Raw genomic sequence first — 15,535 nt, 5'->3', positions numbered from 1 at the left:
TATCCTCTTCAAGAGTATACTTGAATGCGGCCTAGGACCCAAGATAGATCAAGACACATTGTCGGCACGTGACACGAGGTGCTCCAGCTCCGAATCCAATATTGCGTTCTTCTCCTTGAGCTGAACGATTGGTGTTTTCAGGGCTGATAATGAGTTATATTCGGCTCAATCCTCTTACGCCAGCCTTACACCCGAAAACGCATTATCAATAAATACGTGCAGGCCGTGATTCGGGATCTATGCCGGGAGTAAAAATATGAAACTTTAATGATCGGAGAGATTGCCAGTTTGATCTTCAATTCTCCTGTTGTGCAAGCTGGGGTGCTAACTCATGCCGTCTAAACTCTCTGCATAATTGGCAGAACTTTAGCCAAAGAATGTGATGCTTTGGCATGTGTTGACACCGCACACCCGCTGCAACACAGCAGCTCACAGTAGCAGATCTTGTTTTTCATTGGAGTGATTGATGGGCTCCATCTAGCGAAACTCAATGTTTCTTGGGGTCGCCGTGGCTCACATGAGAATTCTTCTCCAATAAATTGAGAGATGTCTTCCACACTGTCGGGGTCCTTTAATTTGTGAGACATGATTCCTCATCAGGTGAATCCAGCTCCAATATAGATGATGTGAGAGATGGAGCACGCGGGTCTTTAGATGATGTCGATGTTGTGACTACTGATGTAATTGAGGAAAAGTATATAAGAAGCAGCGGAGAGACACGATGATGCTCTTATTTACTTTGAGTTCCTGCTGTTATGGGGTAGATTTAGATCCCCGGGTTTTATATTACTTCATTGTTGAACAGGCCAATATATGGTCCCTTGCCTATCGATGAATTGGTGATATTGAGACATTTGCAAGGTCTTCAGGAGGGAGGTCCACCGTCCATACATGCACCTACGTCTGCGTTCCCCACCACGTGCCCACCTACTGGAGCCTGTAAATTAAACGAAGATAACGAGTTGATTCATCTATTCGTTCATTGTTTGATGAAGATGGATCCCAATCCGAGGTATGAAAGCCAAAAGATCCCATTCAGTTGCTCTCTTTTTCTTTACACTTTGGCTAGATGGAAGATTCAATCTCTCAATTCCTTCCATCTCGAGTCTACTGTTTCTCCTATTTCGCGAAGGCTCCAACTTCGGGTTGCACTGTTCATTTCACTCCCGCCGCAAGTTCCGAACTCAAAGGGCAACGAATTCGAAACAGTTGGAACTCGGAGTAGCACCTGGAAGTTGGTGGACGAATTGAACAGTACAGCAAGATCAAGATGATATGTAATCGGGCCTCATAGGCTATAGCACTCACTGTTCCGTGTTCCCATTCAGATCCCACAGAAACATCCATTGAGGTTCAAGATGCTTTTATCACAGATCGATAGTAGCATTTGATCTTGGTATGCTATTTACTTCATCCACCATCCATTGCGTGAGAGGGAAGGAGCCTTGGAGCTCACACTTGGAACTTGGAGGCAATAAAGGCGGCTGTGCCTTAAAATAGTATGATTCCTCTATGCTCTATCAGTGGTTCGTTTGTATCCAATGGGGAATTCTACGTCCGTCCCTCCACTGTTTCTGCGCTTTAGCCATTTTCTGGGATCACCTCCCTGTACATAAACGCTCCACCCTAATCTTATTCTGCATCTTCTACTACCTAGGCGCGCGATCAGTACTCTTTTACGGCGTCGAAATGGGGTAGGGAATACGGAAACGGAAAAGCCTCGAGCACATCAGGGTCGTGTTCTTGGGTTATCATTTGCAACGATATGGCTAGTTATGGCTGACACTACATTTTCTCCTTCAGAACCACGACTTTTTCTTCGTCCTCTTCCTCTTCCTCTTCCTCTTCCTCCCCATCTCACACAACGTACACACATTCATTTAATTGTTTGCGAAAGGATCAAACACCACATTCACTCAGTAGTCTGCGAAAGGATCAGACATCTCACATTAAGGTTAGAAACAACCGAAAGGATCGAGACATCTTAAAGAAGCGGCGAAGATCCAGCCAACACGATACAACCTCAATCTCTTATCCTACATATAATACTCTCAAACTTCCTGAAAACGATCTTATCATTTGGGAAGGAATTACATGGGAAATGCAATCACCACGACGAACCACTCGACCGGCATCGGCAGGAAGTACGAGCACCTTTGATTCAAGACCTCGAAGTCCATTGAGCACCAGTGCCTCAATTGACGATTTGTCCAGCTTGGCCAGTGATATATCGTCGGTGTCGAACAATTACTCAATTAAATCGGCATCAAGAAGTACGATTCAGGTAGGACCCACAAGGTCCCAAACAGATCCAATCTCCAATCGATATGAATTTGAGCCCAGACCACCAGTTCAAACAACCCTCCTCGAGCCTCAACGGTTGATGCAGGAACCTGTATCTTGGACAAATTTTGTCTCGCAGCCATCTTTAGGAGAGGGGTTGCTTAAACTTCCCGAAGAAATACTTTTGGTCATTCTGCGGGAGCTCAAGAAATCACATCTGAAAGCGGGGAGCCTAAGTTGTGCAACATGTTGGATGAGGGATCTGCACAGTCTTGGATTGAGCAACAAGAAATGGTGGAGTGCCGCAAGAGTTTTTCTATATGAAGACATACAGCTTGTTGGAAGTGATTCGAGTTTGCACATGAAGAAAAAATACAAGTCGAAACATGGAATTAGGTTGGGACTCCTTCGTCGAACCCTTCGGAGTCAACCAGAACTCGCCAAATATGTCAAATCATTGAAAGTCCCTTCAATGCCAGACTCGGCCAAAACAAAACAAGACCAGGATGAATACATGGATTTGGTGGCTTCGGTGATAATGGCATGTCCAAACTTAGAACGCGTACCAGGAATCTATCAACCATACGATCATGAATTTACGAAATTCTTTCATGCTCTGGGGACACGATCGAAACTCGTCGAGAAAGTATGGATTATCGAACCAAGTCCAATACGTCGTCTTTACAATGCATCTGACGAAATCGAAAACCCTGTGATTGTACCAGGCCCCTTGCGCTCTGAACAATATCTCGATTTCTTGGGTCTCAATTCGAATTGGCCACATTTGCAAACTCTCGTTCTTCATTGTAGTCCTGGTGGCATGATTGATTCACCTTTATTCACTGAAATATTTGGACGTCTTCCATCGCTTCAGGATTTATATATATCGAACTTCCCACGTACTTCTTTCAATGATGAAAACTTGCTTTCCCTTCCAGCTCTCAAAAAACTTCGACTCGATTCACTTCCAGGCATAACCTCGAATGGATTAGTAGCCTATGCATCATTACCTACTTCAGCTAGTCTTACCTCGCTGTCTTTAATATCATTACCACTCCGATCACTCGCCATCCTCGCTCGATTTTTCACTCACCTGAAGAACCTCAAATCATTCTCCTTATCTCAGGGTCCTTCTCCCATGCTCAATGACCAGAATGATATCTTTTTACACCCTTATCTTGCCTCGTCTACCCTCGAACACCTTCACTGGGAAATCACGAATCCTGATGATGACAAGGCTTCTGAGATCCTTGCTAAATCTATCACTTTCTCCGGATTCCCCAATTTAAAGTCTATCCGTGCCCCAACTGACTTTAATGGTATGCTTCAAAGGCTTTGCAAACCAAGGTCCAGAATTGAATTACCAGGAGACAAGTATCGACACATGGGAGTTGGCAACCCTCAGAGTCGAGCGGCGACTATGCCTGCCGCTATACCTGTAATACCTCCACCTAATCGTCAATCGATATTTTCTCGGCAGAGTGAGCGTCGCGATAGTGTAATGACTGGAAAATCTTCCAATTCCTCCTCGCTATCGCTTGCATATGAAACCCATATAGACGGGAGCGGCAAACATGAGATGATGAGTTTACTGAGTGCTCGACATGCTGCTCAACTCCGGATTGATACTGCTACAACACCACAGTTTGATATAATAATTTGGGACGATGATGGACAATTCCTCGAGAGGTTCAAATTAGGAACTTTTATTGGCAAAGTAGAGAGCAAGATTGTATACAATTTGAAGCCAGATATTGAAGGCAGCGATGAGTCTATCATGAGTGTCGAAGCACTTTTGGAGAAAGGAGTCGAGTCGAAGTCTAGTGATGGTTGTACGGGAAGTTGGAACATAGATCTAGACTCGAAATCAAAGGATAGAAAGAAGAGGGATTGGTGGTGGCATACTGAGAGGGAAAGATGGAGAGAGATAAAATTGGCTACTTTCTTTTAATGTTGATTCTTATGATACCCAGGTTATGGTGTTTATGTCGAAAAGTTTTATGTCTATCATATTTTGGAAGTTGGAAACTTACTATTGGGTTTTTGTATATTGTAAATTTAATATTAATCATTATCCTTCCAATCATTACTTTGATATCTTGTTAGAGTTATCTATTGTACATTTCCTTTGATCTTTCACTTCTCACATCAGGAATGTCTTGAGCTTGTGTTAACGTTAACAGCATTGTAAAATGGACATGAATGACAGTTCTCAACTCTCATCCGAACTACATCCCTTTCTCTCGATATTCACTTTCACAGTTTGGCCCCCTTACCACCTGACCCGAACTTAGCAGCCTGATTTTGAAAGATCTTTCGATTTCTTCTCTTCTGTCTTCTTTCTCGCTTTCCGAATTCCTTTCAATACCTACACAACCCATCGTACCAAAATTCAAATTGTACAGTACAAGACAATCCTTTCGACAATATTAAAGTACTGGCTTCCACCAGTTTGCACTTCTTTCTCTTGCAGCTTTCGATTCAATTTATAAGATAGGAATTGTTACAGATTCATCTTGTCTTGTTCCTTCTTGTTGCATGTCAAGTTGTGGCAATAAATTCTATTTGCACATTTACAAACAAACCCGACCAAACGCAACTCAACCTCGAACAAGAAATCAAAGCCACTCTTTAACAGTCCTATCAATCTATCTCAAACCCTCGATCTATCGATCTATCTACGATCTATACATGTCGGAGCCTCTCCCACCATTCTCCACGACCAAAAAAAAGATGTCTCTCCCACTCCTCCCAAAGCGCGGTCTCAAGCCTCGCGAAATCACCGCTCTCCTCGTCATGGTCGCATCCCAACTGATCATCGGCGTCATGATGCTGCGAATGATGATGGCCAATCAGGGTGTGAACAGCGTTGGGTTTACCGAAGTTCTTCCTACCGTTGAATCCGCATTCCCCGGTGCGCATTGCGAGGCTCAGATGAACGATGCAAAGAATGGAAAGAATGGCATGAACGTTGGTGGAAATATCGCCTGTGGCCACTTTCAAAAAGACGCACTGGTGAAGGATTTCAAGATGGGTCAGGGTATCGCTGCTTCGGAGTATCTGCTCAGAACGAACATCGTCATCGCTAATCGTATGACGTGTCATCGGGCTTTTGTGGCGGAGAAGAAGAGTTCTTTGGTGAAGGGTCTGTGGGATGTCATTGAGGGGATCTACGAACTTGAGGAAATGGCTGCGATTTCCAAGACGGAAGATAGCTCTGCTCGACATTCTGGAACTCAACGCGTTCTGCAAAAGGGAGATGCAGCTGCAGATGGTGTCAAGGAAGATGGGGAGGTCGTCAAATTTGCGCAGAATCCTGCATATCCCACTGCAGAAAATAATCAGTTCCGCGCCGAGGTCTTATATATGGAGGATCAAGCTACCGGGTTCCGCAAGGCGGTGGAGGAGATCATGGAGAAGAATGATGTGGAGGGAGTTTTGAACATGGTTCGGAAGAGTCTGAAGGGTTTTGGAGCGAACGAAAACTTCAAGCAAGGGGAGACGAGCGATGGAAATTCCGAGGAGAAGATCAAGATTGTTCAAAAAAGTAAAGATAAAGTCAATCGCGCATTATCCGGTCTGTGGGAGATTTTTCAAGACATGGATGAAGAGATGAAAGACACGGAGCGCTGGTTGCGAGACACAGAGGCGGCTGTAAAGAGCGTTGTACATGAGTTGAAGACGGAGTGGAAGCTTTAGATGATGTGGGTTTATGGGGTGGTGCCAGCGTCCATGGGACTGTGATCGATTACTTGCAGACAGACATACATGCGTCCGCATACGACTAGATTGGGCTACGATTATTTCATTTTTTTTCTCTTTCGGATTTCGGTTCTGCTTGTTCTTTCGACTTTTCTACTTCTATTGCATCGATCGTTTGCATCTTACGCTGTTGGGAAAGATGTTTTGCAATACGTTACAATACGATACGATACGATACGAATCGATGGGTGGAGGAAAGAAGGAAGAAGAAATGAAAAAGACTTTTGTACAATACCACTCACGAACAACACATGATGATATGAGATGAGAAAAGAAAGAAAAGACTCACTGCGGATTCATCCTACAGGAAGAATCGAGGTGGAGGAAAAGGATTCAGATAGTTTTTGTAGTTGTCTTTGGTACATCTCATTTCTCGTTTCGTACACGAAATAGATACCTAGCTCTTTAGTTTACCAGGAAATCATAAATGATCATTGTATCAAATTCTTAGACGTGATCTATTCCAAGTTTGCATCTGCGTATGTACCTATGCAGACTTCTTTCTTTCTTTCTCTACAACAGTAACCACAAACAATACAATCCAATAAACATTCATATTATCCCCTTCCATCCTCTTTCCCAGACCCCCAAACAACACGATCCATATCCCCAATACCACCACATCACCCCTCATCCAACCCAACCCCCAAATCAACCAATGCAACCCAACCCTCTCCAAGCCCCCAATCTAATTCCCTCCCTTTCCCCCCTGAAAATCCCATGCCTACCGAATAGAACACTCCTCAATCCCCGAATGCAAATAATCAAAACTCTGCACCAAGCCTGCAAAATGCGCCAGCGCCGCAAGTACAACCATACAATGTAGGATTTGATGGCTATTCCCATAGATATCGAAACGGCCGGGGTAGTATTTTTCTGGGATCTATTTATTGTGCGTGGTCAGTTGATGTTTATTTTCTTTCCTCTTTACTCTTTCCTCTTTCTCTACATCTGGAGTGTAGTTTTAACTGCAAACTGACACTTCGAACCTGGGGGATTTCCAAGGTGCCAGTTCCCAGATATGTACGTTTCATAGTCAAGATCTAGCTAGCACAAAGAATCAAATATAAATAAAAATTAGAAAAAAAAAAGAACTCACCCTCAAACTATAAGCCAAGGCCCCCACAAAATTAAGTCCCGCCATCCCCACTATCCAACCCAAACTCAACCGTTTATACTGCAACGCGATGCCATAGAGAACAATCGAATGCACGATGAAGATGACGGCCGAGAGACCCAGGGCCGCATACATGAGGGTGCGATAGGGACGGAAGAAGGGGGTGCGGAAGGGAGGGAGGAGGGTGAAGAGGGTGAGAGCGAGAGAGAGGAGTGTGATCTGGGGGGGAGTTAGCGGGGGAGTGATGAGGAGAAGGAGAAAGAGAGAGGTGAGGAGAAGGGGAGGAAAATGGAAAGGCAAGGAAAGGGAGGAAAATACCATAGACCAGTAGATTCTCTGGAGTTTCACATCACATATAAATCCGTGATAGATGGTCGCAACCGTACTTCCCCACATCAGCGCCACGATACCGAGATAATCGAGTTCGATCCAGAAAGCTGCGGTGTGGTGACTATGGTTATTGAGGGTATGATATCTGCGTGCGAAGAGGATGAATTAGTATTGATTTCATTTATTTTCTTTTCCTTTGATATAAAATGCACACAATCCACCCCCCAAAAAGTGCTAAGAAGACAGTAGGTAGTAATCAAACATAAAAAATACTACACCCAAGAGAAAAGCAGAAACGATCCCACAAAGAGATAATCAATATAAAGAGAGAGTAAAAAAAAAGCAAGAAAAACATACAAAAAGCTCAATCCAAAACACACCGCCACGCCTCCAAAAAACAGCGCAAAAACGACAACATCTGCGATCGCGGCATCGTGGTAGCGAGGGAGTAATGTGTGATATATATAGATGGGTAGAAGTGCAAATAGGACTGCGCCGAGGAGATGGGAATGGATGTTTACTGATGGATTTTCGTGTTAGTTTGAGAGATGGATATGGGAGGAAAAAAGGAAGTGGGGAGGGGGAGGAGGGAAATTACTCGTTTCGTTGTGCAGATGAAATACACTTCTGAAGGATTGCAGGGAGGATTTGGTTTCGGGTCTGTGGAGGGGGAGTCAGTTTGATGAGAGGATAGGATGATGGTTGTGTGTGATATGGATTATTGTGAGGGAAGTGAGAAGGAGAGAAGACGTACCGATATCCAGTGAGAATATATTCGTTATCTTGTCTCCATTCCGCTTTGAAAAATCATTAGTGTGAGTACTTATCAACTCCCACCCACCCCCTTCATTCTCCGCAAGTACATTCGCATCATTGCAATACATCCCCATAGTACCAACCCCAAAGAAGAATATCAGAAGAAGGAAAAAAAGAAAAGAACTCACCAACTTCATCCCACCTCAAAACCTTTCCTATTCTCCCCCCCACCTCCTCTATCCCATTCCCATTCCCATCTCTATTCCCATCTCCATTCCCATATCTCCCCACCTCCCCACCCTCAAGCTCTATATCCTCATCTCTAACCAACACCTCCAACCCCCCCATCGACAAACCCGTCGCATTCCTCTTCAACCCCAACTCCCCATCATCATTCTTCTCACCTCTCTCCTCCCCATCCCCATCCCCATCCCCCGCCTTCCCAATAATCAACACCTTCTCCGGAACTCGCACCTTATCCCCCTCATCCTCCTCCTCTCTCGCCACAATCAACGTCGTAGCCGAAGAAATATGCCTTACATGATGTTGTCTCGCCTTACCCATCTGATGTCCACTCACATTCCCATTTCCATTTCCATTTCCATTTCCATTTCCATTTCCATTTCCATTTCCATTTCCATTTCCATTTCCATTTCCATTTCCATTCCCATTTCCATTTCCATTTCCATTTCCATTCCCATTTCCGCTAGAATAACCATCCACATCCACATTCCCATTCATATTCTTCGCACTCGCACTCGCACCCGCACCCGCACCCTCATCCCCACCCCCATCCACCCTCCTCTCATTCTCATTCTCATTCTCCCAATCCAAGGCAAAAAAAGGATATGCACCTGCGTACCCACACCCATATATTCTTATTCCCTCATCGAGCCCTTCCGAGAAATTCGACATAGCTTTTCAAATTTGGACACTCTCGTTCCCTCTCTTTCCTTTTCCAAGAAAGATATGAATGAAAATAGGAAAATAGAAAGCAGAGAAAGCAAGGAAAAAGAAAGAGAGATAGAAAAAAAGAAAAAGAGACAGAGAGAAAGATTTCAATCCTTCAACTTGACAAAAAATGAAGCACCACCTATTCTCAAAAGATCAATCATCAATTTCTGTTATTCTTTAGGTTTCTAGATTTGATTTTTTTCGAAGCTCCGCGCGGACAAGTGACACGAGGGTAAGCAGGTGGATTTGTGTTCGATAATTGGCAACACGAGGATGAGAATATAGTGTATTTAGATTCTGGACTTCGTCTTGAGACTGATTGTGTATGTAAATGTTGATATCTTTCAACTAAAAATGAATCTCGAAAAGCAAAGAGAAAACAGATAGGTTGGCTCACTGGTTGGTGAAAAGAATAAAATCCCAGGTCGGGACAAGTCAAGTGTGGACCAGAGGTCATTAAGTATAATCATTCCTCTATCTGCTATGGACCTTCTATCCCTCTATCCCAACAGCCCAAGCCTACGAGCACCTTCTTGCTCCGCCAAACCGTATGATGGGCCTCAAAAATCTAAGATAACCATATTGCGGTCCTGCGAAGACATGTAAGCAGGTAGATCCTACCACATTAAAGATTCTTTGAAAATTAAATTCTCATATCAATTTAAGCAACTTGTGCATTAAGCGACAAGAATAATTCTGCCTGCTAAAACTGAGTAGCTGATATCGTGTGTGAAAAGGGGAACGAAAGCATGCTAGAATGTTTGCATGATCGTGATGTATTGCCACGAAGACGATTGTTGGAACTTGCGTAAGATAAAAAGTACATTGTCGAAGACTGATCTGACCAATAGTATAAGAAATGAAACTAACTTTTTGGGGCAAGAGTGGGTGCTCGATAAATCTGCCACCTGTTGGTGTCCCAGACTAGGCGCTTAAAGTAAAAATTGCGATGAAACCATCTATACTCCTGACATCACCTGACTTGATGGGAGCTGTACCTAGTTAAAGATAATCCTTCTTGGGTTGAAGGTTCCAGTATGTGTGTTGGTCATGTCCCCAGTTTGTAACGGAACAGAGAATCTCAAACTAGAGATTAGTATGTCTCCAATTAGCATTTGAAAATTGCGGGGAGGAAATTTTGCTGTCCCTAAATAGTAAGGTCATAGATAGAGCATAATTATTTCAAATTGCAGTATCAACACCCCCATATCGTCGATATGTGGTCTCATATAGTCATGATTGAGGGGCTCCAGCTTATCGTCAGACTATTCAGGAACCAACTGGAGGATCGACAATTGCGCCAGAAATTGGATCGGCAGTCAAGCTAGTGCCTCTTTCCACTCCTCTGGTAAGTAATGCCATGCCTCTGTCGGCAACGCTGACTATATTTTGCAATTCCCTCAATGCCCGTTCATTGTTGTTGGAGAAGACGCCATCAATGGATTTTTTGTAGTTCGATGTTGTGTTGTGATTCTTTTGATATATTTCAGCATCGTAAGTATTCGGGTCAACTTCAGCATAGGTTGACTTTTCATGTGGATTCTCCACTTCAGAAGATGTATTGGATAGCAACTCGAGGGGCAGCGGGGCTTTTGTACCCATGACAGCTTCCACAAACCTTTGATCAAAGGATTGATTGTGTCCAGTAGGGTCGTCAAGATCATAATTGGGATGTTCCGAATCAAGGTCTGGACTGTAATCATCATAGCCAAGTTTACTAACTCGAAGAATCTTGAGATTGAGATCTTCAATATCTCGAATGGCTGGAGCGACCCATGTGCATTCCTTGGGCTTCTTGATTTTTTGGTGACCTATCCATAGACTGGTATTCTCTCGATCCGTCGAACCATTAACCTTGAGACCGATATCATTCAGGTATAATTCTGTCAAGGAATGACTGGTTTCCTTGATCAAAAGCAGCAGCATCAAAGGGTCTAGATCCATCCGTTTTAATTCCAAACACCTCAACTTGCTAAGGACAAGTCTTTTGCTAGGATAGTATGGGAGGCACCGCATGGTCCACTGTTCGTTCGTCATCCTGGATGCGACTCTTTTATTTCTTATACGTTTGGTGGTTTGCGCCACGTTCCATCCAATGATACACAAGGTTTCCAAATCCTTGGCTTTCCCAATTAGCAACCAGAAATTTCGAGCAAAAACAGCTTGTAGTGATGTTCTGCTTTCTTGTCTCTTGCATGATATCATTAAGCTTTTTAGATTTTCAAATACTTTGAAAGCATTTTGGACATCGATGTGCACGTTGCATAGACTATTGATTGTGACATCAGTGATGTGATCTAGAACCAGTGTATCTATCTTTTGGTGCTCCTCTGGACGATTCGCCGCACATGCTAGAGTGTTCGCGAATAATCTTGTAGATGTCATGAAAGAATTGCTGACAACCTGGAATGGTAGGTTAATTTTAAGTCGAGTTATATCTGGACCGTTCTGCATGACTCTGCGAAGTAGACGAGTGTAATCCTCCTCTGTAAATGTGGTCTTGTTGAGGCAATATGATCGAAGGGAGTCAATCAAGTCTGCCATCTCAGGAACCGCAGCGTAGATAGCGTTGAAGGTCTCTTTAAGTTGATCAATTTCATCTGAAAAATATGTTAACTTTTAAATGCCTCGCTGATAGATAAAATGATACAGCGTGCACAGTATGTAGACTGCTTCATGCGCATATAAAGTGATGTGATGCAATTGAGGGACGAGGGGAAGGATATCAACGCATACCTGTATCTCGCGTTATCATCATATCAATGTAGATGGAGGATGATAATGAAGCTACATCTTTGAGAGTTTTCAATTCATCTGGATTGTCATCGATATTTCGGAATCGGATGAATCGCGAGAATTCCAACGAGGTCGTCTTGAAGATTGATGCTTTTAAGCCTTGATCGAACGCTTTACATACCAATCGCAAATCCAAAAGTTGGGATTTATGGTCGCGACATATCTCGATGTTCTTTTGAAGAATCGAGTCAAGAATCTCGGGTGGAAGTTGATCCATGATGGATGTCGTTGGATGTTCGTTGTACCGAATGTGATGGAGTATTGAGATGACGTCGGGTTTATTTTATATGTTGAAAATGATGTTATATTTGAAATCTGGGTAGTTATGAGTACCTAGAAAAGATTGGATGTGAAGTAGTTGTATTTTGGCCAATGAATTTGTTACTGTCGGTGGTAGAGTAACAGTTGTAGATGAAGTTGCGGTATTGAATTGGAGTGGTGATGTGGTGTTCTTGCAATTGTTTCGTGGTGTGATTGGAACTTTGACAATTAAATAATTTTGTGGGGAAGGCGAACAATCACAGCCGTGCATGCAAGGCTGACCAATTAAATGATGAAGCTAGCCACCCACCTAGTAACATTTAAAGGTATTATTAGCTAATAACTGGTTCGTTCGTCCTATTCCTACGAATGAATTCCAACCAACCAGTACTATGGTCACCCTTTTACCTACCTATCACGTGTCTAGAAATTGACATACCTAAGGATATATATATCGAATGTTTTCAAATAATGTCAATGATATGATTAATAAGTAGACCGACGCGGTCTTAAGACTACTAGGTACAATGTGTTTTCTCTACCTTGTATTGATCTCGTGAAATTCGACAGAAGATAGGCACTCAAACTATGAACGGAGAATATTCAACCAATAGTGAGCTTAACCGCCAGCCACATCTGAAAGCCAAGACGGCTTCTTTGATAAGGCTGTATGTATTATCATTTGTGTCTACGTACGTACTCTGCGTGTGAGAATCACGAAGAACGTGTATCCTATACCACTTTGAGCACTACCTATGGAGACCAAACGAGGAAGGCGGACCATTGCTCTGGACGCAATGAGTTCTTGGGAGAAGGATCTCTTCAATTCTGGTATTTCTCTACATCGTCACATTTCAACACTCTCCCGTTATCTTATTGTGTTCTTTTACTTGCTTTGGAAATGGCAGAATATGCATCTTGCGTAATCTCAGGAAAAAGACAACGAATCATTGCATGAAGGAGACCAAGCAGTTATATCCACGTTCCTTTTCCGATAAGCATTGCAGTATTTGACATGCAGACAGGAAGTTAGGAACTGTGCACAATCTGGTGGTGGCTTCAAAGGCATACGACCTAAGACATGCAAGTTTTGGGATACCTAGAGCTTATGTACAGAGTACTCTCGCCACAACATGGTATGCAAGAGCTCCTTTTTGGAAAAGGCTCAGCAGGCTCAGCAGGTTGGAAGAAGTAGATGATGTATTTTGATTCAACAATTCAGGACTCCACAGCCCCTTACTCTTAAATCTTGAGTAAGACTTCGGAAAATTATCTTATTTCATTGATTGGCAATTTCCAAAATACCATTGTCAAAGTCTGCGAACTTCTGTGTGTGTATATGTTCACGGTATCATTATTTCTTCAACATCTTTCGATATCTTGGCATCAAATCTCGGATATGAGACTTCCCCTGCTGAGATCTACGAAACATCGTTGCATCCAACCAGCAGAGGTGTCTCCACCAGGCCACATAGCTACCCACATGCTATCTCAACAAGCGCGGAACATTCGTAATGATCTCTGTCGGTTATGACAACATTCAAGGATTTGAGGATTTGCGAAAATCGAATCTCGGTGAGATTTCTCTTCAATCATAACGTATCAATCCGACCGACCCGAAGAGGTACAACATGTACCCACAAAAGGAACGATTATGTGAAGTAAAGTATCCTTTCGTAAAGGTTTCAAGTTGGAAATTTCTCAGAAACACGAGCGGAAAGCAAAGACGTTTTATGGGCGATAAAGGCATTGCGAAGAGGGGAGTAGACCGATCCATGTTCTCATGCTCAAGGGATGTTTAAGGGGCCAAATGGAAAGCTTGGAAGAGCACAACATATTATCGCCTTGGCTAGGGAGTTCTGTGAAAGCTGTGCGATTGCACAATTATCGCCCACTTTCTCTTTGCGCTGTTCGGTTCCCACGCCTGCCTGCGCTTCCTCTTCCTCGTACTGGTCTGCATTGCCTGCATATCACTCATGCAACATGTCAGAATCATAGATAGATCAAGGTCATGAACGTCAAGTAATACGTACGACATGTCGAACTAAAAATAGATTTTTGTTGGTTAATGGGATGCTTGGTATCAATCCATTGCGAGGCCATGATAAGGGGAGGGGGGTTAATGAATGAAGAGGCGAGAGAGGATATGGGAAATGGAAGTACGAGCCGGTACAGACCAGACAGTCTTTTGATACATGCTACATATATACAATCAATCGTATAGTATATCCAATGAAGTGATGAGCATTTTTCTACTGAAGACGGACGTGTCATAGAATTGAGTACGAGTACACTTGCGTATGTATGTAGATGGTATAGGTAGGTAGTATTATACTTTGTAGATGTGCATACTCGAGTATAATACCTCGTATATACTGGGTATATCTCAAAGGTCTATTTAGGTATTCACAGATCCCTCGAATACCTCAGGTCGATGAACCCTTACTCTACTCCGTACTCTATTCAACACTTGGTCTTTCTCTTCCATCAAATTGTGTGCTTGGACTCATCCTGATTCCGAAGGGCCGGGATGAATGAAGGACTTTGGTATAATTGATGAATGCACGTTTGTTCTTTTGGACCCTTGATATTTGATATTGGATATTGGATATTTGATACTAGGGATATGATATTTGAAGCCAAAGATTTCTCTGTGCGGAATATACCCTGTCCCTCCCTATGTACTCCATCTAGATGTCGATTATCACTTCCTAGATACATACTACATACTCCTTTGTATGGTTGTATGGTACCGATATAATACTCTGTATACCAACTCCCTCCTGGGTCTGATACCGATGCTGACTGATGTTATGTTATGTCGTGTTGTATTGTGTTGTCTTGTCTTGTGTTGCATCGTTCTCATCCCTATCTTTTTGTGAATTCCCATGAAATCTATTGGAAAGGATATTGCTCCATCCCCTACCTCCCTAGTAGACCGAACAGAACAGAACAATCAAGATAGCATCATCATTTTACCTCCGACCTAGGTAAGTAAGTAGATATCAAGGAAAAGACGAAAGACACATCCAATCGAACTATCCTCTTCTATCAATTAATCCTAAGCCCAGCCTCATTGAGTTAAGGAAAAAACTCCACCTTCATTCACCACTCACTCAGGGTCAACGGCTAACCTTACACTTCATCTGGCACTTCTCACTCCTCACTCCTCACTCCTCACTCAATCCCTCATCGCTATCAAAATGCACGTTTTTAATTGATTGAACCATGTTGATTTTATCGTGATTTTGTCTTTAATTTTCACATTTTCTTTTT

At 43.0% G+C, this 15,535-nt stretch overlaps 4 protein-coding genes across 4 annotated transcripts; 2 read left to right on the top strand and 2 right to left on the bottom strand.

The window, feature by feature from the left end:
- Positions 1-2,101: 2,101 nt before the first annotated feature.
- EAE98_002414 (uncharacterized protein) lies at positions 2,102-4,234 on the top strand (the record flags this gene model as incomplete). The annotated part of the gene is made up of 1 exon (XM_038950034.1): positions 2,102-4,234. The coding sequence occupies one exon, from the start codon at positions 2,102-2,104 to the stop codon at positions 4,232-4,234; it is 2,133 nt and encodes a 710-aa protein (XP_038813773.1).
- Positions 4,235-5,016: 782 nt separating this feature from the next.
- EAE98_002413 (uncharacterized protein) lies at positions 5,017-5,982 on the top strand (the record flags this gene model as incomplete). The annotated part of the gene is made up of 1 exon (XM_038950033.1): positions 5,017-5,982. The coding sequence occupies one exon, from the start codon at positions 5,017-5,019 to the stop codon at positions 5,980-5,982; it is 966 nt and encodes a 321-aa protein (XP_038813772.1).
- Positions 5,983-6,769: 787 nt separating this feature from the next.
- Positions 6,770-9,163, bottom strand: EAE98_002412 (uncharacterized protein; the record flags this gene model as incomplete). Its single annotated transcript, XM_038950032.1, has 7 exons — positions 6,770-6,928; positions 7,145-7,381; positions 7,481-7,637; positions 7,850-8,012; positions 8,091-8,152; positions 8,247-8,289; positions 8,437-9,163. The coding sequence occupies 7 exons, from the start codon at positions 9,161-9,163 to the stop codon at positions 6,770-6,772; spliced, it is 1,548 nt and encodes a 515-aa protein (XP_038813771.1).
- A 1,308-nt stretch (positions 9,164-10,471) lies between these two features.
- On the bottom strand, positions 10,472-12,215 carry EAE98_002411 (uncharacterized protein; the record flags this gene model as incomplete). The annotated part of the gene is made up of 2 exons (XM_038950031.1): positions 10,472-11,802; positions 11,939-12,215. 2 exons carry the CDS (start codon positions 12,213-12,215, stop codon positions 10,472-10,474), a joined length of 1,608 nt encoding a protein of 535 aa, XP_038813770.1.
- Positions 12,216-15,535: the final 3,320 nt, after the last annotated feature.

This window comes from Botrytis deweyae (assembly GCF_014898535.1).
Source record: "Botrytis deweyae strain B1 chromosome Unknown BDEW_004, whole genome shotgun sequence".
NCBI lineage: Eukaryota > Fungi > Ascomycota > Leotiomycetes > Helotiales > Sclerotiniaceae > Botrytis > Botrytis deweyae.
Note: the sequence above shows the minus strand (reverse complement) of the source record. Positions and strands in the feature narration are given on the sequence as shown.